The sequence below is a fragment of the Marmota flaviventris genome, chromosome 2, assembly GCF_047511675.1.
Source record: "Marmota flaviventris isolate mMarFla1 chromosome 2, mMarFla1.hap1, whole genome shotgun sequence".
Lineage (NCBI taxonomy): Eukaryota > Metazoa > Chordata > Mammalia > Rodentia > Sciuridae > Marmota > Marmota flaviventris.
The window spans coordinates 181,197,830-181,225,289 of record NC_092499.1 but is presented as its reverse complement, the minus strand read 5'-3'; the positions used below and the strand labels follow the sequence as shown (position 1 = coordinate 181,225,289).

Genomic DNA, 27,460 nt, shown 5'->3' with positions numbered 1-27,460 from the left:
CGTGTCCACAAGGAGGATTAAATCATGCCCAATCAAATCATGTCCAACATGACACAGCTCTTGGATGATTACATCATCTGGATATTAGGCCAGACACCAGAAATTTTGTCATTACCATTTGTTATGGTTTGAATGTGAGGTGTCCCCCAAAAGCTCATGTGTGAGGCAATGCAAGAAGGCTTTGGGTTATGAGAGGCTTAACCCAGTGAATTAATCCCCTGATGGGATAACTGAGGGGTAATTAAAGGCAGGTAGGGTATGGCTGGAGGAGGTGGGTCACTAGGGTGTGCCTTTGGGGTATATATTTTATATCTGGCAAGTGGAGTCTCTCTGCTTCCTGATCATTATGTGAACCACTTCCCTTCACCACACTCTTCTGCCATGATGTTCAGCCTCACCTCCAACCCTGAGGAATGGAGCTAGCTGTCTATGAACTGAGACCTCTGAAATCATGAGCCCCCAATAAAACTGTTCTTGTCAGGTCTATTAGTCACAGCAATGAAAAAGCTGATTAAAAGACCATTCTTTGCCCTTGTTTTCTGCTTCTCCTTGCTACAGTCTTACATTGAAACTCCCCAATACATGACCTGATGAACTGACTGGTGGTTACCATCGCTGGGTCCCTGGACTATGGGAAAGTCTCTGGGCCACAGTTTTCCACGTGTCGAAAGGGTTCTAACGGGAAGCCCTGGTTAGGTCCCAAGCCAGGGGTCTGGTGCTGGTCCTGTTCCAAGATAGCCAAATAGCCACTGCCACCTCTGCTCCTCACTTCCTAAACAGACCTGGATGGACTTTTCTCTGGGCCAAGAGCCCTCACGGGGCTTGGCACAGAACAGGTTGTGAGCATGATAGGATCAGGTGGCTAAATTCAGGGTTGCAGGAAGCAGCCCCACCTTTAGCTGTCAAGACGTGGCACACCTCAACCCATACTGAGCCTAGTGGTTTTGGGGTCACAAGCCTGGGGACCATGGTGGCTCCAAGGACACTCACCCTGGCAAGGTCCATCTGATCACAGAGGAAGGATTGAGGACAGGGCTGTGGAATACACATCAATCTGGTGTGAATAAACCCTATTAGCCAGGATGTGCCCATGTGGGGGCTCCCAGAGGGCATCTGGGCCTCAAGTTGTCAGTCATTACATAGTTGAGGGACCAGTCCCAGGTTACAGCCAGACCCAAAAATCACACAGAGACCAAGCAAATACTATCACAATCAATATTTATCAACCTGGGGATGGGGATGAATGTTAGGTGAGGGCTGTGTGGGTGGGAGAGACTGGGGGCTATGATCACAGGCCGGAGAAACAGGGGAAAGAGGGAGGAATCAATTGGGTAGAGAATGACTACGTCGTCTTCCCTAGGTCGATTTTCTTCTGGATGGCTCGGGCTGAGTGGTAGATGAGTGAATCGATGAGTCCAGCCACTGGGAGAGACAAAAGCTGCTCTGGCCTAGCTGGTCCCTTGCCTCAACCTTGTGGGCTTTGTCACTTTACTGGCCAAGGCCAGCATCTCCTTTGGCTCTTAAGGTGCACCTTCTCCCCAACCCAAACCTGGGGCACTCAGAATTCATACTCCGTGACCCCAAACCCCAGATTCCCTGGGACTTCCTACCTGTGAACATGCCCCCAATGATGGCACACACGCCTGTCAGGAAGTGAGTGAAGGACCTGGCAGAGGGAGTAGGTGGACTCAGTGGGCTCTACTCCCACAGGCCCCACAGGCCCATGCCTGGCCACTCCCATCCCCTACCCTCACCTGTGCTTCTCTGTCAGCTTCACCATCATAGGTGAGAGCTCGTACAGCACGAAGACTCCAGGGAGCCCCTGGTCACCCAGAAGCCCATTCGCGACCTTCTCATGTCTGGTCACAGAGAACTGATTTGTCCTCAGCACCTGGGGTGGGAAGGGAGCCAGAGCCAGAGCTGGGTCTACAATCTGGCTCCCAACCCTCCCGCTCCCTGCCCCTCCCTTGACTACACAGAGGGAGAGAACGAGGTGCCGCATGGGCAACCAAAACTGCAAGGCACAGGTACCAGCCAGACTCCTGGTCCTGCCTTGCCATCCCAATTTCCACTCTGGCCACCAGCTCTTTATAGTTTATCCATCCCAGCTATATCTTGTGGAGGCCCAAGGATGAGAAAAAACTCTCAAGGTCAATCCTAAAGCTGGGACTGACTTCCTTGCCCCTCAGCCCCTTGCATTTTACCACTCTATAGAGAGGCTGCTCCACAGGTCACAGCAGGAATGGAACAGGGCCTCAGAAGGCTTGGCCTGGTCAACCCCCAGCCCAGGACAGACTCCAGGGGGACAGCAGGCACTGGAGGAATGGATGGAGGCAGTCTAGGTGGTAGAAAGGGCAAGTGCTTTGAAATCCAGCAGTGCTCAGGCCTGAACTCTGTCTATGAGGGCAAGTCACCTGCCTTCTGAGTCTCAGTTTTTCATCCACCATATGGGGATAAGAGGAGCACCTGACTTTCCAGGGTGAAAGAGCTAAATGAAGGATCTCAATGCTTGGCACCAAGCAGGAGAGTGACATCTGAACTCCCACAGACTCACCTCCCCATCTACTTTCATGTACACTGTGGGTACCACCTTCACAAAGTACTGGAACATCATGGAAGCTGCAGGGAGAAGAAAGCATTGGGCATGTGTTCCAGGCAGAGCTTTGGTGGCAGGGGACTACCTCCCAGGTTAGTACCTTGGGGTGCAGTGACGTTGGTGTGGTCCAGGGGGTTGACAATGCCTGGGTAGTCCTGCCCGAATGATAGATGCTGGATGTAGTGGGTCATGTTGATCTGCAAGCAACATCAGTGCCTGAGTCCCTGACAGTCCACACTCCATACCAAGCTCTGTATTATACTAGCACACAGGGATGCCTGGGTCTGTCTGTACAGATGGGGAAAACAGGGATGAAGGGAAGGAGGGCCCTGTCTGGGAGAAGCTATGGCCTTAAGGAAGAAACCTTTCTGAGACAGACATCTCCCATTTCCTACCTAAGAACCTTTTCTTCCCACAGTCCACACAGGCTCCCAGGGTTCAAGTCTAGGGTACTGGCTTCACTCACATGTGGGCACACTCAGACCAGGCACTGACTCTGCATGGCAGGTGCAAACTTTTCCTGGAGGCCTTAAGCCATGAAGGCCTGAACTGGAGGCCACTGATCTTCAGGTGAGCTCCCTTCCTGTGTCTCAGCCACAAGAGAGATCTTTTAAAAATGCAAATCTGATATGTTACCCTGCTTTAGGAAGGCCGACAGCTTCCCTATTAGGGGAAAGACCAGACACCTCAGTGTGGCCTCTAAGTCCTGTGTTCTCTGGTCTCATGGACTCCCCCAGTCTCCCCACCCACAGCTGCCCTTGCAGTACCTCACAAGCACCACACACCCTCCTAACTTTGTCCTCAGTTTAGGATGCTCCTATCCACCCTCTTCCCTGCCCCTGGCCTGCTTAGATCTCAGTGTTTCACTCTCATTCAACCCTGAGACCCACAAACAGGATCCCACCAACAGGGAATATTGTTCTCTAGATGCGTGCCTGCCTCAGAGAAAAGAAGGCCGCAGCTAGTCTCCCCACCCCCCAACCCCCATGGTGTCCCCTGGTACATACGTTGTCAAGGCCAAAGCTCTGCAAGTCATGGACTAGGAGAGAAGGGAGAAAGGGTCATTCAGGGGAGCAAACTGGTCTCCCAGCCCACTCAGTCCTTGTTCAAGCCTCCTTCCTCCTCCCTCCGGAGTATGACCTGTCTGATGCTCTTTGACTCCTAACCCAGCTTGGCACCTCCTGGTCCTGTTTAAGGACACAGAAAGGGTCTGCCCTGGGCCTATGTGAGTCTGCACCTTCTTCAAGGGCCATAAGAACACAGACCCTGTTTCTTCCCTGACAAACACAGGAACTCGAGGCCTTCACTGCTAAGGCCCAGTTATGACTCAGGAAACAAAACCCACTGACTAGTCTCTCATGAACTAGTCTGATGGCAAATTACTGAACCCCAAAGTGAGGTGGGACCTGAGAATGCTAAGCTCTTTCCCTGATTCCCCTCCAAGCTCCCCAAAGGGAATCCCATGGGCACCCTGTACCAACTGTTCCAGAACAAGTTCTTCCTGCCCTCTAACCCCCAATCCCTCCTGCTGCAAGGAATCATACCCTCAAAGATATGTCCTAGTGCTTTTTATAGTCACCCAGCAGGCAGGCCAGAGAAGGCCCCAATCCCAGACCCATCCAAACCTCCCCCCTTCTTAGGAGGACAGGCTGCCCCAGAATTGGGGCTTGGCCTCCCTGGAGGACAGGGCCACTTACTCTCCACAGCATGTACTGCAGCATGGGGGAGGGAAGGAGAGAGAGAGAGGGAGGAAGAGAACACAAATTCAGAGCTTCACAGTGAGAACCATGGAACAAGAGAAGTGGTGAAGACTAGAATATTCCTGCCTCAGCAACAAGGTCTGGCCTCAGCTAACAAGTCTCTTTCTGTTTCCTCAAGGGAGCCCTTCCCTGGCCAAAGAAGAGAGCAAGATGGCTTGGGAGAGAAGTATGGTGGCCTAGGAAGAATAAAAGACCTAGAGTCCAAAGAGCCACTTTCCTAGCTGTGTGACCTTGGACAAATCACTGCGGTTCCTGAACCTGTGTGTCCTCTGCAAAGGGCTGTCCTGAAGACTAGGAAAGATGGGGAAATACACAGTGAATTTTATAGTGTAATATTATACTCCATTCCCCAATCCACAAGGATGTCAGAAAGTAGCTCCCAGGCTTCAATTCAGGTAGATTTCTGGTCTCGGGCAACTACAACTTTGTGTCTGAACGTCCATGCTTAAGGCAACCCTTGCCCTGGGGTCCATGACTCTGAAACAGCCCCCTGCAGACAAGCAGAAATGCTACTGCCTTCTAGGCACCACCTCCTATTGAGTACTTGCAAGGCCTTGTGCCAACAGCTCCGCACTGATCACCTTCCTACAATCCTAGTGAGCCACCCTCCCCTAAGAAAGGGTACTCCAGAGTTCTGCAGGGTCCCTCAGACCCACTTGCACCCACCCTCCCCATGCTTGGCCTCACCCCACAGACTAACAGACCTACAGGGCTATTGCCAAGGACCCCTCCTGCTTACTCAGTCACTTGGAGCAGCTCAGTGCTTACTCATGCCCTGCACTCTTCTTACCAGATGGCTTTGTATATCCCCTTGTGGTCCTGACTCTCAACCCGTCTATACCTTACACTGGGTCCCCATTACTCAGTCATCAGCATACCCAGCTTCAACCTCTACACAGTCCCCTCACTCTTTATTCAATTTAGTTTTGCAGTGCTGGGGATGGAACCCAGGGCCTCACACATGCTAGACAAATGCTCACCACCAAAGCTACATGTCCTGTTTTCCTGCACCCCTTTGCCCAGCTCTCCCTTCAAGGTACTAGCTACATGGAATCACCTCAGTTAGTGACTATTTTGTCTCCCATACCCATTCCCTTTTTAGCCTAAAGAGGTCTCTCTTGCTCTTTACTGTCCCTCAGTCACTCTCCCTTGATGTGCCCTAGAACCCCATAGCTTTCAAGCTCCTAGCAACCCATCCCTTCTTGTTTTAGTTGTGAATCTCCATAGAACTCCTAGGACAGTTCTCCCACCATTTCTCAGTGGTTTAGCAACTGCCTGTCCCTCTCTTACGCTACCCCTATCACAATTTCTGTGATGTTCACACCACATCTATGAGACTTCCAATATCCTGGCCTCCCAGTTCCAGAGCATTCCCCTCTTCCTGGTCTTCTTTCACCTGCCTGAGCCACCAGATCTAATGGCCATTCCCCAAAACTTATCATTAAGAACACCCCTTTGCAATTTAAATTTTAAGCACCCCATGCACCAACCAACAACTTTTATTTCCCCATTCCTTCCCTCCAGTACCCTGAATTCAAGTTCTTTGCAACTACACCAAGGACCTTCAGTCCCTTGCTTCCCCTGCCTCCTCCCTGGCTTTTGGATTTTGTCTCCATTCCTGCTCCCATGTCTTGGCTTCCCTCCTTTACTGGCTTAGGTCCTGTGGTCCCGCACCAGGAATTTTTGTTTTGCAGTGCTGGGGATTGAACCCAGAGCCTCACGCACGCTAGGCAAGTGCTCTACCATTGAGTGCACCCCAGCCCATTCACTAGTCCTTCTTTACATGTACCTTGAATCCCTTGCCTTTACAGGCCTATGGCAACACCAAACACTAGGTAATACCAATGCTCTGTCTCCTCCAAGCCCACCCTCACACATCTACCAAGAGCCAGACAGCAATGCTGACAGGTCTCACATCCTATTCTTGGCCCATCTCCAAGGGGGCCCTGGGATGCTTTGAAACCCAGCTCCAATCTCCCCCAGCATGCTCTCTCCCACCCCAACATGATCACTAATACCTTTCCTTTTTCTCAAATCACTGTCTCCTACCCTTTCTCCTCATCCTCAGCTGATGACCTTACTTTCTACATCACGAAGAAAAAGAATCACTCAGAAGAGACTGTCCATGTGCTTCCACCACCCTTACTACCACCCTGCTGTGCCTAGAGTGTGCTTTCTTCCAGATGCCACATCTGGTCTTTGCATATGCCGAAGGCGCTACACTCTTGTCTTCTTTCTCCTTGAGGACTTCACTACAGGGATTGTCCCTAATCTCTGGAGCATCACTCCTACTGTCCTTAATTGATAATTTTCAATTATCATTCTGCTACACCACCCACCTTAGAAACCCTCCCTTGCTCCATATGTCCCTCCATGACAGCTCACACTCCCCACCCCTCAAAGCAAACTCCACAACAGGCTCATCTATACTCACTTGCTCCAAAACCCCTCACATCTCTCCTTGTGCCCAATGGTTTTGTCAAAGTCACAAGTGATGGCCACGTTATCCATGACATATTCAATTCTTGCTTGACATCCAGAAGTATCTGACAGTCTTTGAAACACCCATCCCTTGGTTTGCAGGATGCCACTCTCCTGCCTTGAATTCCTACCTCACCAGTGATTCTTCCCAGTTTCCTCCTAAGGTTCCTGATGCCCTTAGCTTTTAAGGATGCCATTGGCCTCCCTTGACCTCTAACATAGGAGGCCTGGCACTCACCCTTTGAGCTCTTCCTTTCCATCTACCCTCACCTGCAGGGTGATTCATGAAGTCTCAAGGCTTTAAGTATGCTGATGGCTAAAATGTTTGTGTTCCCAGGCCATCCTTTTCCCTGAACTCGGGGTCCTGGTATCCTAGGTGTCTACAAAGACACTCAAATCCTATTAGTCTGACCGTGTCAGAAGCGGAATACTAGTTTACACCCCTCAGTTCCAAAGTAAACCTGTCCTTCTGAGTCTTCTTCAGCTCATTAAATGACAGCTCCATTCTTCCTACTACTTAGGCAGAAAATACTGGAGTCATCCTCAATTCTTTCCTTTATCCATCACATCCATTAGACCTCCTCTCAGCTCTACCTTCAACATCTACACAGATGCATTCACAGAACCCAATTACTTCTTACCACCTCTACCACTGCTCTGAGCCAAGTCTTCTTATTTTTTGCCTGGATTAATGACTGCAATGGCCTTCTCACTGGCCTCCGATTCTGTTCTTTCTTCTACAATCTTCTCCAAGAGTGCTACTTACCTTTTAAAAGTCAAGCCAGATCATGGACTTCTCCAGAGTCCTATGATGGCTTCTCATCTCATGCAGCATAGAGTCAAAATCCCTATAATGCCCCCCTCCTTGCCACCACCTTTTTTTGGTACTAGGTATTGAACCCAGGGGCACTTAACCACTGAGTCACATCTGTGGCCCTTTTTATTTTTTATTTTGTGACAGGGCCTTGTTAAGTTGCGAGGCTGGCTCTGAATTTGCGATCCTACTGCCTCGGCCTCTTAAGCTGCTAGGATTACAAGCATGCACGCACCACCATAACCAGCAGTTACAATGCTTCTTCATACCCTACATGACATGGCCCTTTACTTCTCTCACCCAGTATCTAACTACAATCCTCTGCTCCAGCCACCCTAACTTCCTGACTGCACCTTGCATTTTACAGGCACATTCTTGCCTTTGGGATTTATATTTAATGTTCTCTTTGCTTGGAATGGCTCCCTCACCTTCCTCAGGTTTTGCTCAACAGTAAATTCATGAGAGTCTTCCTTGACTACCTTATTAAAAGAACACCCTGCCCCATCTTAACTTTCACACCAATCATCTTTGTTTGTATGTGGTGCTGAGGATCGAACCCGGGCCGCATGCATGCCAGGCGGGCGCGCTACCGCTCAAGCCATATCCCCAGCCCCACCAATCATCTTTATCCTGCCTCGTTTTGGTCTATATTACTTAATAGCATCTGACATACCATACATTTTTCATACTTGTTTACTATTTCTTTACTAGAATGTTCCTAGGACTAGGCTCTTACTGACTGCTGTATTTTTAGCATTTCACATTCTCAACACTAACAACCAGAACACAGGAGGTGACTACTAAATATTTAGTGACTGCATGAATGAATAAATGAATGAGAATAAATCTCATTCATCTGACATCCCTGTGAGGGAGGTATTAGCATCATTACTGCCTCCCTTGATGGAAGAAGAAAAACTGAGCAGGGCTCCATAATTCCCAAACATGACACAGCTCATATCATGTGGAAGAGGACCCGCGTGAACATGGGGCTGAGAGTGTGCTAGCTGCGGCGAGCAGCCCTGCACTTGGCCGGTGAGGGCGGATGCCATTCAGACACTGCGTACCGGACCTCTCTGCTCTCCCTGCATAAATTCACTGAGAAACACAAATGGATAACTACGGAAAATGGTATTGGAATAGTAGGAATGCTGATTTTGCACAGGAAGCTCTGGGAGATGTTTTTTATTTTTATTTTTAAATTTTTATTAAAAATTTTTTATTTTTTAATAAAAAAAATGAGATGAGTTTGGTGCTTTGGAATGTGTGAAAGCTGCCAGTGAACTCTATCCTCCTCTATCAAGAGAAGTAACTGAAATTAATGAGGCACTTGCAGAAAACCCAGGGCTTGTGAACAAATTTTGTTATGAAGATGGTTGGCTGATAAAGATGACACTGAGTGACCCTTCAGAACTAGATGACCTAATGAGCAAAATAAAATCTATTGAGAAGTAAAAATGGCACCCTAAATAAACTGGTGCGGAATAACTTCAGCTGCTGTCTTAAATTAGTGATGGACAGAAAACTTAAAAAACTACTTTCAACACTGCTACTTGAAGAAGATATCTCTTAACTTCCCAATAAATGTCAATAAATACAATATGCATCTTTTTTATAATTCCTTATGATTTTTAGAGTATGCTTTAGGCTGAATCTGAAATTATCTGTGGTAAAAAACTATTTCTAAAAAGTATATAATTCAAGGATAACCTTTTTATAAGCCTAATATAATATTGTAACTTGCTTACATCCATTCCTGGATTTGGGTCATTATATTTAATGATCTTCCATTGGAAAAAACTGGGCATGGAGGAAAGTGCATGTTGTACAGTGTCAAAAAAACAATACTGTCTTAATTTTATAATATACTGTATTTACTGGTACTATTTTTACACACTGAAACAACAGCTTGGAACAAAATAATAAAATATTCAACTTCATTAAAAAAAAAGTGAATACATATATGATGTTGTGATGAGAAAAAGAAAAAAAAAGTGTGTCACATTAAGGGGAGGAGTAGGGAGGACAGGAAGGGCAGCAGAATAGACAATATGATTGATGTATGTACATTCCATGTATGTATTATATGTCAAAATATATTCTGCTGTCATGTAGGACTAAAAAAAAATAAAAATAAATCATATGGTTAAAAAAAAAAAAAAGTGAAAGAATCTGAATTCTAACCCTGCTCTTTTTTCCCAGAGCCTCACACACAGGTCTTCTTATATTGAGAGCTACCATTTAAACAACTGCCTACCACAAGCCAGGCCCTGTGTTACAGTCTTTTTTTTTTTTTTTTTTAAATTGCACAGAATCCTTGCACATGATAGGCAAGTGCTCCACCACTCTGCTACATATGCCCCCTAGCCCCTGTATTTTTAACCTGCACCAATGCCCTGTGGGATAAGTACTATGATCATCAATTTACCAAGAAGGAAACTGAAGTTCAAAAAGATTAAGGAATGTTCTCAGAGTCACACAGCCAGTAAGATTTGAAACTCACATCTGAACCCAGGCAGTTTGGCTCCTCAGCCTGTGCTCTTAACCACTGTGCCAAACTGCTGTCCTGAGATGAAGAAAAGCCTGCTTTGGACCAAAGACAAAAGAACATGAGGCATGTAAGGGGCACTTCCAACACACCAAAAGGGTGTCCAGGGTCTAAAACCTCCCCAGCCAGTGATGCAGGATCACTTACCATGTACATGGGACTGCTGGAAGCTCTTCCCAGGGGCAAAGTGGAAGTTTCCGGCAACCTGTAGGGGATATTTTCTCTCATTCTCCAGTTTTGTTCTCCCTTTGCCTGCTGAGGACCTGCATGGGCCCCTGCTTCATGGAGCAACTTTCCAAGCACAGCTAAGCCCAGCTACCCTGCCATGCCTTGATCCCTCCTGGTACCTTATTGACTTCTAAGAAGCCATACACCTGGCAGCCTTCATTCTTCTGCTCCTGCATCTTCTGGCTGAAGCCCTCTCGCCGGCACTGCTCAATAGTGTCTGGGTTCTTAAAGGCCCAGCCTCGACGGCGATACGCCTCCCGCACATCTTCACAGGTGTTACAGCACCTATAGGAGATAGGGCGTGGGGTGAAGAATGTGACCAGTGCTGGCCGCTGAGAAGGTCTGCCTGCTGTGAAGCTTCTGCTAGCCTCATCGCTGGCCACTGAACATCCTCCAATGTTTCCTCACTGGCAACAGGTGTTAAAAATACATGTTCCCATTCTGTTTGGGGTGATGAACTGTTGTGGAACGGATGGATGGTGGTGAGGGCTGCACAACACTGTGAATGTTCTCAAGAGCAATGAGCTGTACACTTAGGAATGGTTAAAATGGCAAATTTTGTGTCATATGTATTTTACCACAGTGGGTAAAAAAAAAAATTTGTAGTGCTGTAGACTGAATTCAAGGGCCTCGTGCATGCGAGGCACTGACTAGACCCATAGTCTCCCACTGAAAAGAACTTTGAAGTATATATTCCAAGATGGGAGCAGTGGTACATGCCTGTGATTTCAGCAACTCGGGAGGCTGATACAGGAGGATCACAAGTTCCAGGCCAGCTTCAGCAATTTAGTGAGGCCCTAAACAACTTAGTGAGACCCTGTCTCAAAATAAAAATAAAAATGGATGGGGTATGTAGCTCAGTGGTAGAGCACCTCTGGGTTCAATCCTCAGTACCAAAAAAAAGTAATATATTCCTAGGTTTCACCCCAGAATAGCTGAGTTAGCCTTTCCAGGGTCAGGACCTGGGAAGCCCCACAGCAGTTCCCATATACTGGGGGCTTAATAATCTAGGCGAGGTCTTCTACCTCAATGCTTTACATACAATATATATTTAATCTTTAACACTTCTCTATCAGGAGGGTGTTATTATTATCCTTCTTTACATAGAAAGGTGACATGGTTTGGCCAGAGGCCACAGGGATGGAAACCAGGTAGTTGGCTTCCAGAGAACACCTGTGAACTACTTCTCTAAGCTGAGAAGTAGTTCTCTTCAGCTTCATCTCTAGGTCTGCAGTTTCCAGGGAAGGCCTGCTCACAGAGCATTAGTTACTTGAGGAATGCACCCCGTACCCTTCTAGACTCTTGGTTCGACCACCCACCTGCTACAGTCTGACCATGGCTGAGGCAGATTAACAGACAGCACCTGATGGGAAGCCTTCTCTCCACCCCCAGAGTCCTGCTCACTTGATGTCTTCTGACTCAGCACCATAGCAGCTCTCACAGCGATCGGGGTCCAGGGAATCCGGGTCAAACACCATCATCTCAACTTTCCCGAGCTCTATGGGGAGGGCAGAGGCAGAAGCATCAGCTGAAGGCAGACAAGGTGACATCTATAGCCCTAGTTCCTGCATGGGTCCTTTGGCTAGAGGGATGATAATAATTCAAGTTAAAAAAGGATCTAAGGGCCAGGGTTGTAGCTCAGTGGCAGAGTGCTTGTCTAGCATGTGTGAAACACCGGGTTTGATCCTAAGCACTACATAAAAAATAAACAAATAAAATAAAGGCATGCTGTCCATCTACAACTACAAAAATATTTTTTTTGGAAAGGATCTGATATTTACATAGTACAGACATTTGGATCAGACATTAAACATTTCTTTTTTAAAATATTTATTTTTCATTGTAGTTGGACATAATACCTTTATTTTACTTACATATTTATTTATTTTTATGTGATGCTGAGAATCAAACCCAGGGCCTCATACATGCTAGATGAGCACTCTACCACTGAGCCACAACCCCAGCCCCAACATTAAACATTTCTATAAGTCTTTTAATAAAAATAATAAATAGTAAGAACATGAGGTGGGCACAGTGGCCCACACTTGTAATCCCAGCGGCTTGGGAGGCTGAAGCAGGAGGATCATGAGTTCAAAGCCAGCCGCAGCATTCAGGCCCTAAGCAACTCAGTGAGACCCTGTCTCTAAATAAAATACAAAAAAGGACTGGGGATGCTGGGGTTGTGGCTCAGTGGTAGAGTGCCTAGCATATGTCAGCCCTGGGTTTAATCCTCAGCACTACATAAAAATAAATAAACAAAATAAAGGCATTGTGTCCATCTACAACTTAAAAAAAGAAAAAAAAGGACTGGGGATGTGGCTCAGTGGTTAAGTGCTCCCAGGTTCAATCCCCTGTACTAAAAAGAAAACACTAAAGGTAAATACTAAAAGGTAACTGGGTACAGGGTCACTGCATTTTACATACATTATCTCATTTCATCCCCACAATGATTCTATGAAGATAGAACTGAGGCTGGCCAACAACACTTATTTAGGGAAGCCTCTTTGATAAAGGAAAGGAAGCTAAAAGTGAGCACCCATTCTGTATAAGGCATTTTACACATAGGTGTTCCTTAATGTACGATGGCATTATGATTCAATATACCACTATAAGTTGAAAACATGGTAACTTGAAAATGCATTTCAATATCTGATGTTCTATAGAACATCATAGCTTAGCCTAGCTTACATACAAAATGCTCAGAATGCTTATATTAGCCTACAGTTCGGCAAAATCATCTAATGCAATGTCTTTTTTGTAATAAAGTACTGACTATCTCAAGTTAATTCACTGAATGCTGTACTGAAAATCAAAAACAGAATGTTTGCATGGGGACACTTTCATACCACCAGAAAGTCAAAAAAATCTTAAGTTGAACTATCACAAGTTGGGAACCAACTGTACTTTATTTGATCTTTTAATTCCATGTGATGGATACTACTTTTTATCACCATTTTGTAACTGAGGTTTACATTCTTCAAGAAACAAGTTAGATCTAAACCCAGCAATATGACTGAAGAACCTACTCTTTTTTATTTTCATTTTGTTTTGGGTACTGGGGATTGCATCCAGGGGCACTCTACCATTGAGCTACATCCTCAGTCCTTTTTATTTTTGGGACAAAGTCTTGTGAAATTACTGAGGCTGGCCTTAAACTTGAACTTGCAATCTTTCTGCCTCAGCCTTCTGAATCACTGGGATTACAGGTCTGAACCCCCATGACCATACCCAGGCAGAACCTAGACTCCTAACCAAGCCACAGGCATTCCAAAGAGGGAAGAGCATTAAGGACTGAATTCAGCTAATGGGATATGGAAGCAAACACTCAAGAGACGCTCAGGTTTATCTAAAGGAGTTCCACCATGACAATTGTATATAACACCCATCCTCAAGCTTCTGTTACTCAAACTACAATAAGCAGAGAATGACAGCCAGGTAAATTACGCTACTCAACTAGCTAGAGGTTAGAAGCCTGGATTTCAATTCACTGACTCTTAATAGCTAAGAGACCTTAAGCCAGCCAGTTGACTTCTCCAGATATTAGCTGTTTAATATGTCACAGCCTGCCATATTTGTGGGGTTTGGGTATGTCTAGTTCTGGGATCTGAGACCCAGTACCCCCCTGGTTACCATGCCGCTCAGCCTCTGAGCTCACGGGAATGCCATCCTTGTCTAGTCTTTGCTTGAAGAGGTTGTGCTCCACATCCAGCTGCTGTTCCCCAGCCACATCCATGGCATCGATGCTCAAATCTGAAAGTAGATAGTCAAATTAAGGTATTAAGACCTCAATGGAGTGGAGGTCTGGGTTTGGGGGAAAACAGCCTGTCTTAGGGCAGAAATGGATTAGGAGAAGGAGGCTGTCCTGGGGTCCAGTACAAATCTAAGGCTGGAAGTGTGAATCTGGAAGCCCACCCTGAAAGCCCTGGGACTTGCAACCCTCACCTATGGTGAGATACTTACAGGCACAAGGCATGTGTGGGAAAAGTACATCGATGTTGATCTTCAGTTTATCTCCCCGTGACTTGTCCACGTAGAGCTCAGGATGCACCTGGGGCAAGCGCTATCTCAGTTAGATTTGGCCCCAAGACTCTCCTTCCTCACGCCCACCTATAGAGGTCCAAACCCTCGGAAGCAAAGCCCCGCCCACTATTAGGCCCCGCCCATTACCTCAGTGGTGAGGTAATACTGCAGCTCCGACAGGAACAGTAGCAGCATGAGAAGGCCACTGACGATGGTCACTGCAGGGCGAGGAGTAAGGGTCAGAACGGCCTCTGTGCCACTCCCTCAGACTCAAGCAGGCCGGTCTGAGTCCAGGAGCCAGGGCCAAGCTCCAGGACACCCCCTCCCCGCAACCTTGGCCCTGCTGCCACCTACCAGTGGCGCCCCCGCAGGTCTTGACCCGGAAGTCCTCCAGAGTCTTGGGGTAGGCATCGAACTGCTTCAGCTTCCCCAGCGCCTCCATGGGGACCGGCCGGAAAGGGGACGCCAGCCGGCCCGCCTCTGCAGCCTCCTGCTTCCGGCCCGGAGCCGGAGCCAGAGCCACGCCTCCTCGCTTCCTTACGCAGGCGCAGCAAATGATCATGCTGACCCCACCCCTCGCCCGCGTTCTGACAGATCGTCCCGCCCACTTATGCCGCCACGCCCCCTCGCGCCGGAACAGCGTTGGAGAGACCACGTGTGGGGTCCGGGAGGGACTGGGAGGAGGTGTCAGCTGCGGGCTGGAAACACAGCAATAGCCGCCCTTGCCTTGTGCCGAAAAGCGCCGAGTGTTTCCCTTCGCGTGGTGTGGCGCTCAACTCCCGCTTCCTATTGCAGCTCGTACAGTAATACCGCCTTAATGACTAATGCGTAAAATGCGCCTCGCTTTTTCTTAGGTCAAACTATTTTTTTTTTTCCCTTATGTGATTCTGGGTATTGAACCGAGGCGCTAGGCAAGCGCTCTACCATTGAACTACTTCCCAGTCCTCGTACTTTTTTTGTTTTTGTTTTTTCGGTACCAGGGATTGAACCCAGGGGCGTTTAACCACAGAGCCACTTCCCCAGTACTTTTTGTTTTATTTTGTTTTGAGGCAGGGTCTCGCTAAGTTGCTGAGTTTGGCTTTGAACTTGCGATCTTCCCGCTTCAGGCTCCCAGCATGTGCCACTATCCCTGGCTGTTGTTTTTGACACAGGGTATCACTGTGGCCCAGGTTGGATTGGAATTCCTGGACTCAAGCAATTCTCCTGGCTCAGTAATTGGGTGTCTTGGTTCATTTTCTGTTGCTATAATAAAATACCTGGATAATTTATAAAGGAAAGAGGTTTATTTCGGCTCATGGTTCTAAGAGAAGGGAAGTCAAAGATTATGCAGTTGCATCCAGCGAAGGTCTTGTGCTGTTTCATAGCATGGTAGAAGTTGGAAGAGAGAAGGCATGTGCACAAGAGAAAATAAGGGATTGAACTCCCACAATAACTAACCCATTCCTGTTCCTGAGAGAAAACCACTATTCCATTCATGAGGGCTGGGTTCCCGTGGCCCAAACACCTCCCACTAGGTTCACCATCCAACACTGCAGCACTGAGGAATTAAATTTCCAACACATATAGGGGATATGGTGGGACCATTCATTGAGATAAGAACATTTTGGGAATGGATTGGTTTATAGGGAAAATCACGAGTTCAGCCTCAGACTTGTTCAGGTGAGATGATTTTGAGACATCTAAGTGGAAGTCCACTGAAAGAAGAGACTTTGCTGGATGTGGTGGTGCACACCTGTAATCCCAGTGACAGGAGGTTGAGGCAGGAGGATCATAAGGTCAAGGACAAGTTTGGTAACTTAGCGAGACCCTGTCTTAAAACAAAAAATAAAAAGGACTGGGGATGTAGCTCTGTGGTAAAGCATTCCTGAGTTCAATCCCCTGTGCCAAAAAACAAAAAAAAGAAAAAGAAGAGACATATGGGCTGAAGGTGTGACTCAGTGGTGGAACACTTGCACTTGCCTAGCCCTGAGTTCAATCCCCAGCACCATCAAAGAGAGAGAGAGAGAGAGAGAGAGAGACATGGTCATTTCTCTCCCTGTGGGTCTTATACTCAATGTAATATGCATTAGAGAGAAGATAGGGTAGTAACTTTTTCTAGGCAGGTTATAGGAAGGAGGTCACAATGTGTACTTTGATGACACTGAGAGATAATCCTTCCTTCTGTGGGAAGCATTTGAGACACCAACTTATGTTATCTCTCTGTTCTGGCATTTTCCATCTCAGGTCCCGTCGGAGTTCTCTTTGGGGTAAGCAAATGGATGGGGAAGTAGGACATGAGAGGTTGGAAAGAGGTGGAGGATGGAGGGCCGGGGAATTGTGGTGGCCAACAGGTCAGAGGAATGCAAGTGCTCTCTGTAGCCTCAGTTCCACATCCCTCCAGGTGACAGAAGCCAGTCTACTGCTTTCCATGTGAGCCATTTCCTGGGCCAGACATGAAACACTGTTGGAAGATTTTTGTCCTGTGGGTCTTCTGGGTGTTCATCTTGTGGCTGGTGATCTCCTACCTGGATCTGACAGCTGAATCATCATCCCAGGAGAAACGGATGTACCTGATACCATGGCATTGCAACTGCTCTTGGTTTAAATTCGGGAAGTGTGGCTGCCTATTTGGGGACCTCAGCTGCTCCTCCTGTCATCACACAGTCAGAGAATGGAACTGGTTTGAAGCATGTCATGAAAAGACCACAGGGTAACTGACAAAGACAAAAGTTCTCTGATGGCTAATTAGTGGTCGGCTCTGGGTCCTGACTTATCCCCTTTCCTTCCAGGCCTAGCTTATCTCTTTCTGGCCCAAACCCCTGCCCTCAGCCTGATTTAATGCATTTCCCTCCTTTCAGCCTCAATCCCTGATTTCTGGCTGCAGGTCTCACCTACTCAAGCCTGTTTCCTTCCACTGATATCTGGCCCAGGCTGATACCAGTTTCCTCCTTCTGCTTTAACCAGGGCATAATCTCAGTGAGCAAGCTTGGAAAAGTATGGAAGATGCTATAGAAAGTGATTCCCAGACCCTTGTTTACATTTTGATTTCTGTTGGATCTGTGCTTTGTGGAGGACTCACAGATCCCACTGGGCTCTGGTCTCAGCAACACTGACCAACACTGCATGGTCTTCAGATGGGTGCTGAGGAAAGGGCAGCAAGCAGGGTGACAGTCAGGTCTATCCTAGGTTCTGTCAGTTTACACTTTCTTTCCCAGGATGAACCAGGCTCCTGTGCAGGACCTTGAGGCAGATATGGGGAACCAAATCACAGGACCTTTCATCTGTCCCAGCAATGCCAGTGACCAGGGTTCCTGGAAGCAGCTGTTGTAACTTTCTGAACTATCTGGGGCTTCAAATGCTGTGACCAACAAGGTATACAGACAGGACAGTCTGTGTGGTGGTGAAGAGAAGTCACTTCAGGGGAAGGCGGAAGGATTCTGGAGAAAATCTCTTCTGGCTTACTGTGGGCACCTGCAGGACTTTCCCAAGTCTCAGGAGCTTTCAGAAACTACCACCTCCATTTTGGAAGATGGTCTGGTTCCCTAGGGGAGTGGGAGATAATTGAAGTGAAGAGCAGGGAAATAGAAGGTTGTGGCTATGGGTTGCTCAGGCCAGCCCTCGCCCTTCTCCCTCAGGTAAAAGAGGGCAACTGGCTGGAAAACCAGTCAGTATCCAATGCTGAGGCTCATGGCTCTGTTCTGGCCTTGTGTACCTGTGCCTAGACATGAAATTCTTATACTTTTCTCACCTAAAATTTCCGTTCCCCATTCCCTTCAGCATAGAGTCTAAAGTTTTCTGTCTGATATTCAAGGTTCTGCATAGTCTGACCTACCTCCTTGTCACTTTTCTCCCAGGTGCTCACATTGGGCTTCTTGGGTTCCCCCAAATACAGTAGCTACCTCAGGCTACCCCATAGGCTATTCCTTCTGCCTGGAATTTCCTTCTTACCTCCCTGGAGGAATCCTCTCGTCCTCCAGTGTCCTGGGAAGCAGCAGCTAAGCTAGTTGATGGTCTATTTGGGGCTTCAGGGTGATTTTTTTTTTTTAATGCCTGCTAGATTTGTTTTTCTCTTAGTTGTCAATAGACTTTTATTTATTTATATGCAGTGCTGAAAATTGAACCCAGTGCCTCACACATGCTAGTCAAGAATTCTATCACTGAGCCACAACCCCAGCCCCCAGGGGGACTTTTTGATATTATTTATTTTACCATGTCTAGAATCTGTCTTCCCTGGAGTAAGTGAGCTTCATTCTCCTTCCTGTTCTCCAAAGATCCTGCACTCTATATGTTGAATGAGGGGAGGTGGGATAAAGACAGATTCTGGCTGCTGACACATACATCCCTGTCTTATCCATCAGCCCTCCCTGTTTGGATTTGAATCAGAACAGCAAAGAAAGCCATCTTGTTGCTGAAAGAATAACAAGCAGACCAGTGGCCCCCAAGAGATCCCGTCTATGCTGAGTACAGAAGCAGAAACGGAAGTTGCCAGCCAGATAGGGTGTGCTGTACAAGCTCACCATTCATACGTGGCCCCCAGCTGGGACCACACAGGTCCTATTCCTTTGGAACTGAATGCTGGGGAGTCTTTAGATTGCAGCAGCAGCATCGAGACTGCAGAAACTTACAGGGGGTAAAGAACAAGAAGAAATTGTATGGAGATCAGTCTGGTACTGAATAAAATTCTAGCCTGATTCTGTTTCTGGCAGCACAGTGCCTGGGAAGGAAGGACCAGATCTCAGGGGCCATGTTTATGGTAATTGCTCTGTCTGATCCCCTGGATTGTACAGGAGGTGTAAATTTAGACCCAACTCCATGCAGAGTGTGTGAGGGAGGCTCTTTCATTATTAGGTTAAACCAGCCAGCCTCCTTGCTTCACCCATGTGAGGGGGCAAGGTATTTTCTAGCCCAGCTTTTTACTGAAGGTTCAGAATTTTGAGGTTCTCAGTTCATTTAGGGGTCTCAGTTCTAATTCTCTGTATTCCCTGGACTGAAGACCCTCTGCCCACATAAACATTGTTTTAGTCAGCTTTTTTTCATCACTGTGACCAAAAGACCTGACACGAATGATTTAGAGAAGGAAAAGTTTATTTTGGCTCATGGTTTCAGAGGTTCAGTCCAGTTCAGCCAACTCCATAACTCTAGGCCTGAGGAGAGGCAGAATATCATGGTGGAAAGGCAGGGAGGAGGGAAGCAGTTCAGAACATATCAACCAAAAAGCAGAGAAAGAGCTCCGCTCACCAAAGACAAGATATAAAACCCCTATCTGCCTACAGTTGCCATTGCTTCTCCAGCCACACCCTATCTGCCTACAGTTACCACCCAGCTAATCCATATCAGTGGATTAATCCACCAATTAGGTTACACCTGTCATGATCTAATTGTATCACCTCTGAAAACTCTTGCATGAGGTTTTGGGGGGCACTTCATATCTAAACCATAACAAGCATTAAATTTTCTAAACTCTTGGGCTGTATTTCTGTTCTCTGAGGTTCTTGTATTTTCCTTACTTGAAATTTCTGTTCCCCAATGCCTTCAGCACAGCATCTAAAGTTTTCTGCCTGGAAGTCGCCTGTCAGCTAGGGTATGCAGGCAAGCTCACTGTCTACACATGATGCTCAGTTAATGCTCTACAGTTCCTAATCCTTTGGGCCCAAATGCTGGGGAGTTTTAAGATTGCAGCAAATCTTTTCTCAAAATGATCAAACACATTGAATTAATCAGTTTCATTATTTTCAGAGGAGGAGATTATTTCCTACTGGAACTGAAAAAAAAATATCCATATGGAAAAGATGAAATTGGTCCCTACCACATATCACATATAAAAATTTAACCCCAAATGGATTAAGGACTTAACTGTCAAAGAAAAAAGGAAAAATAGCCAGGCAATGGTGGTAATTCCAGCTACTCAGGAGGTTGAGTCAGGAGAATCTCAAGGGAAAAAAAAACTTGGAAACTAGTAGAAAATATAGGTAATATCTTATAGATGTTGGGATAAGAAAAGATTGATTAAACATGAGACAAAAGGATTGACTATAAAATAAAAGATTGATAAATTTGACTATATTAAATGTACAAACTTTTGTTCATCCAGACCTCTGAAAGTTTAAAAAAAGCCCTAAAAACTCAGAGAGTACTGGGATTGTCGCTCAGCGGCAGCGCACTTGCCTGACATGTGTGAGGCACTGGGTTAGAATCTCAGCACCACACATAAATAAATAAAGGTTTATCAACAACTAAAAAAAGAAAAATAAAGGTTTAAAAAAAATTCAGAGAAGATAATCACTGTACATATAACTGAGAAGTCAGTATCAATACTATTTGACAAATTCGTAAATAAGGACAAAAGCAGGGGCTGGGGTTGTGTAGAGCACTCGCCTACCATGTGCGAGGTGCTGGGTTCGAGCCTCAGCACCACAAAATAATAAATAAATAAAAATAAAGGTATGTGACCAACTACAACTAAAAAAAATTTAAAACAAAAGAACAAAAAACAGTCATTAAAGAATGAGCAAAAGACAAACTGACATCTGACATCTTGAGAGAGGAAAAAACATATGGCTAATAAACATTTTATCACCAACATTGGTGGTCAGGGAAATTAATATCAAGACCACAAATTAGATACCATTTTTCATTTTAATTTTCAATAGTTAAAATATTTAAAAGTCTAACTATATTAAATAAGGGAGAAAATGTTATTCATTGGTAAAATGGTAAAAAAAAAAACCAACTAAAAAAAGTGACTATTAAAAAGTTTATGATCTAGCAATTCTATTTCTTGATAACTTACATTTTTATAACAAGACATATATTAGGATATGTCTAATATTTCTAATGTCTAATGTCTAATATTCTTTGCAGCACTCTACAGTAACAAAAAACCTCCCAGGGTTGACTTTTTATTTTCTTTTTGAGAACTATGTAAACACATGCAAAAAATCTGTTTTAATTTCAGAAAGACTATTTTTGCTGATTTTTCAAAAAGTTTTTATTTATTTATTTTTTAAATATATTTTTTAGTTGAGAATGTATACAATACCTTTATTTTTATGTGGTGCTGAGGATTGAACTCAGTGCTAGGCAAGCGCTCTACCACTGAGCCACAACCACAGGCCCAAAAAGGTTTTATTTTTAATTTATGTATAATAATTGTACATATTTATAGAATACAATGTGATATTTTGATACATATATAGTATAATGATCAAATCAGGATAATAAGCATATTCATCATCTCTAACGTTTATTATTTCTTTGTGGTGAGAACATTAAAAAAATTCTCTCCGGCTGGGGTTGTAGCTCAGTTGGAAGAGTGCTTGCCTCACATACACAAGAACCTGGATTCAGGGCTGGGGATGTGGCTCAAGTGGTAGCGCACTCGCCTGGCATGTGCGGGGCGCTGGGTTCGATCCTCAGCACCACATAAAATAAAATAAAGATGTTGTGTCCAAAAAAAAATTTAAAAAAAGAATCTGGATTCAATCCTCAGCACCACCAAAAAAAAAAAAAAAAAAAATCCTCTCTTCCAGTTACTTCGAAGATACACAATTTCTTTTTCTTTCTTCTTCTTCTTCTTTTTTTTTTTTTTTTTTTTTTTGGTAACAGGGATTGAATCCAGGAGTACTTAACCACTGAGATATATCCTCAGCCCTTTTTATTTTATTTTTTAAAAAATTTGAGACAGGATCTCACTAAGTTGCTCAGGGCCTCTCTATTTTGCTGAGGCTGGCTTGGAACCTGCAATCCTCCTTCCTCAGCCTCCAGAGCCACTGAGATTACAGGTGCAATTAAAATTAAATTCCTTGTCCTTTGGGCTCTGAGCTGAAGGCCAAAGTAAAGTAGGAGGATTTGATCATGATCCTACATAGAAGAGGTCACAATGCATTCTCTGTGATGAGGTCCCTAATATTGCTGGGCTGGCAGGGAAGACCCTCTTGAGCATCAATATCCTCAGGGAGGCCACAAGACATAGAAATGTCATGTCTCTCTTTCCATTCTCTCATTCATGCTCTGGTAGCTCTCTTTAGTGATTAGCAGGTGGGTAGGGAAGCCAGAATCAAGTGTTGGGTGGTGTGATATGAAAGATTTGGCAATGGGATGAAACTATCAGCATGAGTGACACCAGGGATGTCTTTGGCCCCAGGCCCTCCTCTTTTCCTGTGCCAGGTATCAGAGCCAATCTGCTGTCTGCTAGGGACTACCATTGGAACCAGAGATGAAGGTTCGATACTGGACTCTGTGTCTGACAGCTCTCTTTATGCTTTCATTGTGGATGATGGCTTCCTTCCTGAACCAGAAGGTCAGCCTAGATGTTATGGACAACTTACGTTTAAGGATCTGCCGCTGTTCCAGAAATATTTCCAGAAAGTGCAGCTGCTTATCTAAAGTCCGTGAGTGCTCTGCCTGCCTCTACGTACCTGGAGAGTCTGACTGGTTTGACAGACACTTTGAAAAGGGAATAGAGCCCCTGATGTCAGAAAATTCCATGTCCTATGATGCTCTGGGATTGTGGCTGGTCAGTGCATACTCTTGGTCTCTTTCAGATCCGCCCCCCAACCGGGGCTCTGGTCATCTGTGCCTCATGGCATAGACTCATAATTTTTTTCTACAGGTAGCTGGAGCCTGGACTAAGCCCCTAAATTCCCCCTTTCTATGCTCTAGGGACTTCAGAGAGTCAGGTCACAGAAGAATGTTAAGAGTATGCAGTTAACTAATGTTTTTCCTGCACATTCCTTGGACCATTTGAAGTCTGGATGCCAGACCTGGGCAGTGGTAGGAAACTCAAGGTCCTTACTAGGTTCTGGTCTTGGCTTCAGGATTAACCAACATGATGTGGTACTCAGGTAGGTAGGTAAGGGTAAGAGGTGGAAACCTGAAAGTCTAAGCCAAACCCTCTTCCTTCTCCAAATAACCATCCTGCCCTTTCTTTCCAGGATGAACAAAGCCCCTGTCCAAGGCTTTGAGACGGATGTGGGGAATACCACCACTTTGCGTATTATGCAGCCTGAGATTGCCAGCACTGAGAGCCCCGAACCCCAGCTGCTGCTTCCATTGAATTCATCTGGTCTGAGATGGATGATGACTGTGCTACGTGACTATAAACTCTCCTGGAAGCCAAGAAACCCTGGGTATGTCAGAAGGGATGTCCATTGTATTGTAGTGACGGGAACTTCAAAAAGATCCTTGCTGAATGTTGGGGTCCCCCAAGGCCTACTTGATCTTGGGAGCTGCTGTGTCAAATGACTGACCTAATCCTTTTTTAGATTTTGGATAGTCCATTTCACTGATGTAACCAAAGACAAGGTGAGCGACCCAGGAAGGAAAAGGGAGAAAAGGAGGAACATGGGTGGCCATGGACAGACTTCAGGTCAGCACTCTCTTCTACCTTCCTCAGGTTCTGATTATCAGCATCTCCTTCCTTAAGTATATCCAGGAAAATTGGCTGGAAAACTATGGTCAGTATCCATCGTTGGGGTTTGTGGCTCTGATGTATGCCTTGCATACCTGTGACCAGGTAAGACATCTTCTGGAACTCAAGACCTTCATTCCTCTGTTTAACCTTAAGTTTTCTGCCTGGCTTTCAAGAAAGACCATGCATGATCTGACCTATGGCTTCCTCTGTCCCAAACTCCCACACTGGGCTTTTTGGGGTCCCCTAATGACACCACCTGCATTATGCCTTCTCACATGCCTGGAATGTCCTTCAGTATCTGGAGGGAATCCTCTCTTTCCTCAACACGTTGGGAAAAAGCTAGCTGATACTTACTCTTTTCTGGGCTCCAGGGTTACTCTGAGTATTCAGAGTTTATCCTCCTGGATGAGTGAACTCCTTCCTCCTCCCAGCCCTAAGAGGTGGCCGCACACTGGGTGTTGAGTGTGTTTGCTGAAGGAGTGGCAAGTGTGCATGGGGGCAGGACAGGATCCAGCCTGTTACCCATGGGCATCTCCTGTTTTATCCCATCTCCCAGGTGTCCTTGTTTGGCTTTGGAGTAGACCATCACAATAGATGGACCCACTACTGGGATGATAAATATCTGTGCTATGACATCATGAGAAAGTTCCCCAAAGAAAACGATGTCATCATTAAGTTGCAGTGTGAGGGGAAGGTTGCTGTCTACAGATGAGATGGCTCTACTGAAGCCCCAGGAAGCAGACAGGTAGCCAAAGAGACCTTGGAGTGTCAGAGAGGGACTTAACTTCAAGTGGACACAATGGAGATCACTCTGCTACCCAATAAAACCCTAGTTTATTTCTCTCACTGAATTCCTAGTGTCATTATTTTTTTTTTAAGAGAGAGTGAGAGACAGAGAGAGAGAGAGAGGGAGAATTTTTTAATATTTATTTTTTAGTTTTTTGGCGGGCACAACATCTTTGTTTGTATGTGGTGCTGAGGATCGAACCCGGGTCGCACGCATGCCAGGCGAGCGCGCTACCGCTTGAGCCACATCCCCAGCCCTCCTAGTGTCATTAAAGGGCTATGTTCTATAACTGATTCTCAACAGCAAATGTATCATCATGTGACTCATACTATATATTATCAAAAACCAAAATTAATGAAAACCAGATAAATCTGAAAACAAATCAATAGAATCTAACTGTGTATCAAATTGATAAAATAACCACCAGAAAAAGGACTATTTCAAGTTCCCTTACAGGGCATCCTTTACAGGATATTAAAGGATAAAAAGAACTATAAAAAAATTATTGCTTTGCTGTCTGCCATGTGATAATGTAACAAGACAGGCACCTTCAAACAAGGACTGTCACCAGACACCTGATACGTAGACACCTTGATCTCAGATTTCCCAGTCTCTAGAATTAAAAGATCTAGCCAGATGAAGTGGAATACACCTGTAATCCCAGAGCCTGGGGAGACTGAGACAGGAAGATTGTTAGTTTAAAGCCAGCCTCAGCAAATAGAATATAAAAAGTCTGGGGATGTGACTCAGTGGTTAAGTGTTCTTGGGTTCAATCCCCAGTACAGAAACAAAAAAACAAAAAACAAACAAACAAACAAAAACCCCCAAAACTGACCCCCTTAGGTTTTACTCAAGTATCTGTAAGTAAAATCATGTGCAATAGGAACTTAAATATCTGAGGCAATTCTATGGTCAGTCAAAAGTTGAGAAGTTGTACTTTGGTAGGACTCTCTAGAAACTTCTCTAAGATCCAGATAAAAACTAGGGAACAAAGGGGAATTTTGGAATGTTGTCACTGTCCTCTTCATGACCTACTCTCTCCATTTAGGGTGTTAATTTACTTCTCTTATAGTAAACTTAGCTATACCTCAAAACAAAAAATACCTTAAACTTCACTCAAAATTTAATATATCATTGGTATTATTTTTTGAAACCATAGAATAAATGTCATAAGTTAAATAAATATACTAATACTATTAGGAACCAAATACAGAACCAGTTAGGTAAAATAAAAACCCTATGATGTTAAATTCAAACTGGAAATATCATTAGGAACTCAATTTCTAGATTAATTAATTAGCTTATTTATATATTTATTTTTAATGCTGGGATTGAGCCCAAGGCTTATATGCTCTACCACTGAGCTATATCCTCAACCCTTTTCATTTTTTATTCTAAGACTTTTCTTCCCCGCCCTCTACCTCCTGCTTGACAATCCTCACTGGGAATTGATGGTTGTGGCCTTCTCAGAAAGATGTACATACCAGCTTCAGTTCTGTTCTTGCCCTTTCTTATTGCTGTCCCCATCACACTTGGCTGCCAAGCCCTCTTTCCTAAACTGGGCCTTTGGCGAATGTCAAGGTGAAGAGTCTTAGGACAAAACAGACATGCAGGAACTCACATGTGATTTGGGTGATGAGCCCCTGATATAACTGGGCTAGCATGAAGGACTCTATTGGGCATCAACCCAGGGCAGACACAGGATACGTTAAATGTCACCTCACCCATCTCTCCTCAGTCTCCAGGCAGAGCACCCTTCAGGACTCAACAGGTGGACAGACAGGCAAGAGGTAGTGTTGGAAGGAGGTGTTTGTGGAAGGCTGAGGAGAGATGAAGGCCAACAGTGTAGTGGGATGTGGAACTCTGTGACCACAGTTCCCCCCTGTTCCCAGTGCCTGGCCCAGCCTGCCACTTACTATTTGCTTTGTCCAAAGGGAAAAAAAGAATGCGGTCTTTAATGGGGGCTTTGAGGCTTGGTAGATGCCTCGGTGCTTACCCCGTGGCTGATGTTAAAAAAATATATTTTTTAGTTGGACACAATACCTTTATTATTTTAAAATTATTTTTAAAAATATTTTTTAGTTGTTGATGGACCTTTATTTTATTTATTTGTATGTGGTGCTGAGAATTGAACCCAGTATGTCACACATGCTAGGAAAGAGTGCTACAACTGAGCCACAACCCCAGCCCAATACCTTTATTTTATTTATTTTTATGTGGTGCTGAGGATCAAACCCAGGGCCTTGCACGTGCTAGGTGAGTGCTCTACCACTAAGCCACAATCCCAGCCCCTCCCCGCCCCATGTTCCTACTTAAGAAAAAAAAAAAACTTTTATAAGTGGCAACAATATCTTTAATTTTATGTGCTGCTGCTCAACATGGCAGGCTTGGACAGCACTTCAGATGGGTCCTAAAGCCTCTGAGGAACTGGAGGCCACCTTGTCTCCAGAGGCTGGTGGAGGGTCTTCAGTCCTGGACTCTGGGCTGCACCCTCTCCTTGACCTCTTTCTCTTTTGGGTCTCCCTCTCCAATGGGGTACAGTACATTCTATACTGGGACCTTGGGATGAGGGGTCAGTAATTTGTGTTCTTTTCCACAGGTACCAAGCTTGATTTCACATAAGAACGAAGTATTCTAGTGGATCCCTAGGCCACAGCCAGACCCTGACACCCTTCTAAGCCAATCCTCTGCTGTGGTGGGAACGTGAGGATCTCAAGTATTTGGGATAACCAAGGATGAAGGGGCAGGAGGGTGAATGTGGGGAGCTGTGCTTGGCTATGTCCTGTCTCTGCAGAAGGAACCAGGTGTCCCACTTCTGGGCTGTGTGAATGATGT

General features: G+C 45.5%; 2 protein-coding genes across 2 annotated transcripts; one reads left to right on the top strand and one right to left on the bottom strand.

Moving 5' to 3' along the window:
• Positions 1–1,201: 1,201 nt before the first annotated feature.
• Positions 1,202–14,970, bottom strand: Ergic3 (ERGIC and golgi 3). The gene is made up of 13 exons (XM_027945207.2): positions 14,802–14,970; positions 14,595–14,665; positions 14,388–14,475; positions 14,058–14,177; positions 11,832–11,925; positions 10,547–10,712; positions 10,347–10,404; positions 3,604–3,635; positions 2,697–2,793; positions 2,555–2,619; positions 1,755–1,891; positions 1,611–1,666; positions 1,202–1,422 (listed from the first exon to the last, which is right to left on the bottom strand). The coding sequence occupies exons 1-13, from the start codon at positions 14,887–14,889 to the stop codon at positions 1,343–1,345; spliced, it is 1,152 nt and encodes a 383-aa protein (XP_027801008.1). The 5' UTR covers positions 14,890–14,970; the 3' UTR covers positions 1,202–1,342.
• Positions 14,971–16,879: 1,909 nt separating this feature from the next.
• On the top strand, positions 16,880–24,550 carry C2H20orf173 (chromosome 2 C20orf173 homolog). Its single transcript, XM_071607436.1, is given in 4 exon segments — positions 16,880–17,155; positions 17,391–17,564; positions 23,821–23,940; positions 24,395–24,550. Coding segments are annotated over 4 exon segments (726 nt in total).
• Positions 24,551–27,460: the final 2,910 nt, after the last annotated feature.

Bases quoted from the DNA above. Each gene is read 5' to 3' on its own strand.
- Ergic3 (XM_027945207.2), bottom strand. From the start codon at position 14,889: ATGGAGGCGCTGGGGAAGCTGAAGCAGTTCGATGCCTACCCCAAGACT. The intron at 14,666-14,801 runs GTAGGTGGCAGC...CTCGCCCTGCAG, and splicing joins GACCTGCGGGGGCGCCACTG to TGACCATCGTCAGTGGCCTT. The intron at 10,405-10,546 runs GTACCAGGAGGG...TATCCCCTACAG, and splicing joins GCTTCTTAGAAGTCAATAAG to GTTGCCGGAAACTTCCACTT.